The sequence below is a fragment of the Echinops telfairi genome, unplaced genomic scaffold, assembly GCF_000313985.2.
Source record: "Echinops telfairi isolate 266 unplaced genomic scaffold, ASM31398v2 ScPeMD7_18;HRSCAF=68, whole genome shotgun sequence".
Classification (NCBI taxonomy): Eukaryota; Metazoa; Chordata; class Mammalia; order Afrosoricida; family Tenrecidae; genus Echinops; species Echinops telfairi.
In genome coordinates this window covers 89,009,881-89,013,646 of record NW_022103915.1, presented here as the reverse complement: position 1 = coordinate 89,013,646, position 3,766 = coordinate 89,009,881, and the positions used below count along the sequence as shown (strand labels likewise).

The 3,766-nt window shown below is 46.5% G+C and overlaps 1 protein-coding gene across 2 annotated transcripts in view; it reads right to left on the bottom strand.

The window, feature by feature from the left end:
• SLC12A6 (solute carrier family 12 member 6) overlaps window positions 1–3,628 on the bottom strand; it is a 103,248-nt gene extending 99,620 nt beyond the window's left edge. For both annotated transcript variants that reach the window (XM_004712669.3, XM_004712670.3), the window contains exon 1: window positions 2,305–3,628. In XM_004712669.3, coding sequence (XP_004712726.1) covers window positions 2,305–2,575 — 271 coding nt within the window. In that variant the 5' untranslated portion in view covers window positions 2,576–3,628. The remainder of the gene's footprint in view (window positions 1–2,304) is intronic.
• Window positions 3,629–3,766: the final 138 nt, after the last annotated feature.

Here is a 3,766-nt window from a genome sequence, read left to right as displayed (position 1 = left end):
GGACGGACAACAGAAAAGTGGGTGAAGGAGACATCGGACAGTGTAAGACATGACAAAACAATAATTTATAAATTATCAAGGGTTCATAAGGTAGTGGGGAGTGGGGAGGGAGGGGAAAAAATGAGGACCTGATGCCAGGGGCTTAAGTGGAGAGGAAATGTTTTGAGAATGATGAGGGCAACAGATGTACAAATGTGCTTTATCCAATTGATGTATGTATGGATTGTGCTAAGAGTTGTATGAGCCCCCAATAAATTGATTTAAAAAATAATTAAAAAATAAAAATATATAAATACAGTTCCATGCGTAAAGTGAAGAAGGGAAGTTTCTAAAAATGGGAAAAGTGCTTCCCATTCATTCTGGTGCCAAAGGGGATGCAAACATTGTTAGGACTCTTAGATAGAGTCAAGCTTTACCTTCCAAACCCACCTACACATCAGAGTTTTGACCTAAAGGTGCCTCTATTTTTACCCCTATATTGTAAGACTACACCAGTCTGGGACTGTAAGGCATGCTTACCGATAAGAACAGCAGCCTGGACAAGGAGCCTGTTCTGTCACGGTACCACATTACTAGAATAAGTCCACTTTGTAAAGGACAGCAAAGATCCAATTCAAAACCATCCAAGTCAAAATCCAAAACAATCAACTATAAATTACCTAAGGATGACAATGTAAAGAAATGAACACTTAGTTTTTACCTGTTGTTTTCTTTTGTCTTTTTGGTAAACCACCTAAAAAGATTGTGATAGATTAAAATAAAAACTGCAATCTAGAATTTGGGAGATGAGATAAGGAGAAAGTATTTTTTAACTTCATCAGGTAATTCTGGCACAGTGGTACAAACGAGGGGGTTGCAAAAGGTTCATGAAAAACTTCATCATCTCGTCCTCCTATTTCCCCACGGCGGGTTCAAGGACTACCTTGGAAGTCCTTCAAGAACTTAAAATTGGCCAAATCCAGGAACGGACCACAGTACCAGAGGCCAACCTGTAATATTCCCATCAGAAGTGAAATGGTCAAGAATGAGTACATTCTACAACTAAATTTTATCAGCTCCAGGTGGTGTCCAAACATTAAAAAGCACACACAGAATTGAGGAACTAAAATCATTCTTGTTTTCTGCACTCTTTGTTAGGAGGCCCAGTATTTCCTGACACCGGAAATGGTGAGTGTTGCTTTCACAACATGGCTGATATGATGGTTTTCAAAGTTAGCTGGAACACATTAAACTATGTAGAACAATATACCAGTTTTCAAACTTTTCCATTTTAGGTCCCTAAATGGTCCACATTTTGTCATCCTTTTCTAAAACCTTTCCCTTTACTACACCAAACCAAAGCACGCTGAGCCGCCATCAACGTTCATTCCCACTACATCAAATGAAAAGTGCCAAACCAGCTGCAACCAATTGGTTTAGGCAGCTAAGGGTCTCTGGTGGTCAATATCGAATCAGAAGTGGCTTGTGTGTGGCTGTGACTATATACTGAGACTCAATTCTGACCCATAGCGACCCTGTGCATTTCCAGGGCTGTCAATCTTTCCAGAGGCAGAAAGCCTCATCTTTCTCCCTCTGAGCAGCTGGTGGTTTAGAATTGTGACCTTGCACTTAGCAGCTCAACAGGTAACCCACTCAGTAAGTCATTAGGGCTCCTTTACTAAGACTCAATAAGTGTATTTCATTTACAGTGCAAAGAACAGAAATTACGTGAGCATTAGTCCCCAAATCTCTTTAGAAACCCATTCAAATGGAAGCACACCTTGGGTAGGTTTAGCTACTTTAAGTTCTCTGTAAAACATTAGTTAAAGAAAAAACACTTTTTGGTAAGGATTCAATGGCAGAAGTCCTTGAAGGAATGCCAGCCACTAATATATGATCAAAACTACTCTTAACTCCTCTTTAAAGCAGAACTTAATCGTGGAAACCCCAAAACTTGTTTTGATAGCACATCTCCAGGCCTCTAAATTTTACAATTTAATAGATGTGCTGAGAACAATTCACTCTTTTAACCAACATCCTTATCTAGAAATACCGATTTTCAATTCCAGACAGACAAAATGAGGAAGGAACAATATAAATCTACTTTTCAGCTTGCCACACTCCTTCCTTCAGACCACATTACTACTGCAGAGATGAACTGTGCTACCAATATCCCATTCCAGAGGGTTCTTAAGCATCTCAAGAAAAGGTGCTTTGAAAGGGCGAGCCAGATTGTGTAGTAGGAAAATAAATGTCCTAATAGATTCTGGTGGAGGATAACTGGGCCAGTTGGAACAGTGTCCTGTCATCTGTATCTCCACTTACCCTCAGTAACATCCTGGGGGTTGGAAGTCCGGTCACTGGCTGGATCCAGGGCAACCGTGGCGAGCGAAGTGGTGACCCCTGACATGTCACTCATGGGCTCGCTGCGGCTGGTTTCAGGCACACTTTCCCGGGAGCTGAATCTCACTCGGGAACTAGATCTCGAGCTGAAGTCCGGGCTGGTGTCTGACAGACCGGGAATGTCATCAATCTTTGTGGGGGTCACCATGAACCGAACTGAAGCCATCTTGGTGGTGGTTTCGGGAGGATGCATTTTTTTAAAATTCCTTTTTAAGGACACAGAAAATAGGACACTCCCTCCAAATCTTTTCTGCTATACCAATTTTGATTGCGGACGTAGAAAATATGTATTAAAAACAAAACAAAAACCTCAATTACCTTGATTCATAACACACAAAAACCCCAAAGACTCCTACTTAGAATTCAAGCAAACCATCCTAGAAAGTTCACCACCAATAAGGAGGTGCGAGGAGAAGGGGGGCTGTTTTGAGGAAGGCAGAGGGTGAAACGAGGACAAAAGGATGTCACTCTCGGGTAATGTCCTTCCCAAGGAACAGCGACCTAGTTATCTGCCCGGGTCCAGTGCCATGGTCTCAGCGTAGCAGGTGAAGCAGCCTCTCTCCCCGTGGCCCCCAGGTTCAGGCAGAGGTAGGTAGTTCGTATCTGGTGAAATGTTCCAGGGTGCCAGCTGAGCAAAGTGCACGCAGGCCCACCCTTAGCGGGCGAACATGGCATAGATCAGATCGCAAAAAGGTGTACACCAGCCACCTGTTGTATTATCAGGTGAACACCTCGCAGGTCTGGCTGGGAGGAGGCGTGTGCAGAGCCACTCGGTGTTTCTGAGGCCGACAATCCACTCGGGTCTGGTGGGAAAGGTGCGCATGCATAACGGGACAAATATCCCACACGACTGGCTGGAGGAGAACGAGGAGTGGAAGGGGAGCCAAGGACGAGGCAGGGGCAGAGGGATGCCGGCGCTCAGAGGGCTCCGGGTGGCTGGCCCGCGCTCCTGGTCCCTGAGCTCTGGGAGGAAACGGCTAGCGGATCAAGACACCTCGAACTGCAGCTCCAGGTCGTGGCAAGTCGTCGCTAGTCCATCGAACCCAGTCTGCTCACTGAGCTTCTCCTGCGTGTGACGGGAAGGGCACCCCCTTTTGCCAGAAGACGCTTCCTTCCCTACCAGGGCCCCGGTGCAGGGTAGCCCCTCGCTGTCCTTGCGTCGAGTCCTAGCAGAACCGGAGCCGGCCACGTAGGCTGCTCCGGAAAGAAGAGGCGGCGGCGGGGAGAAGGCGAGGAGGAGGTCGCAGGTGCGAGATCCCGGCGCCAGCTGATGCGGCTGCGCGCGCAGCTGTTGTTTACTAGCCGGTAACTGTTTCGGAGCTGCGGCGCGCGCAGCAAGGGAAGACGCGGGCGGCCGGGAAGGGCGCCCCCTCCCGGACTAGAC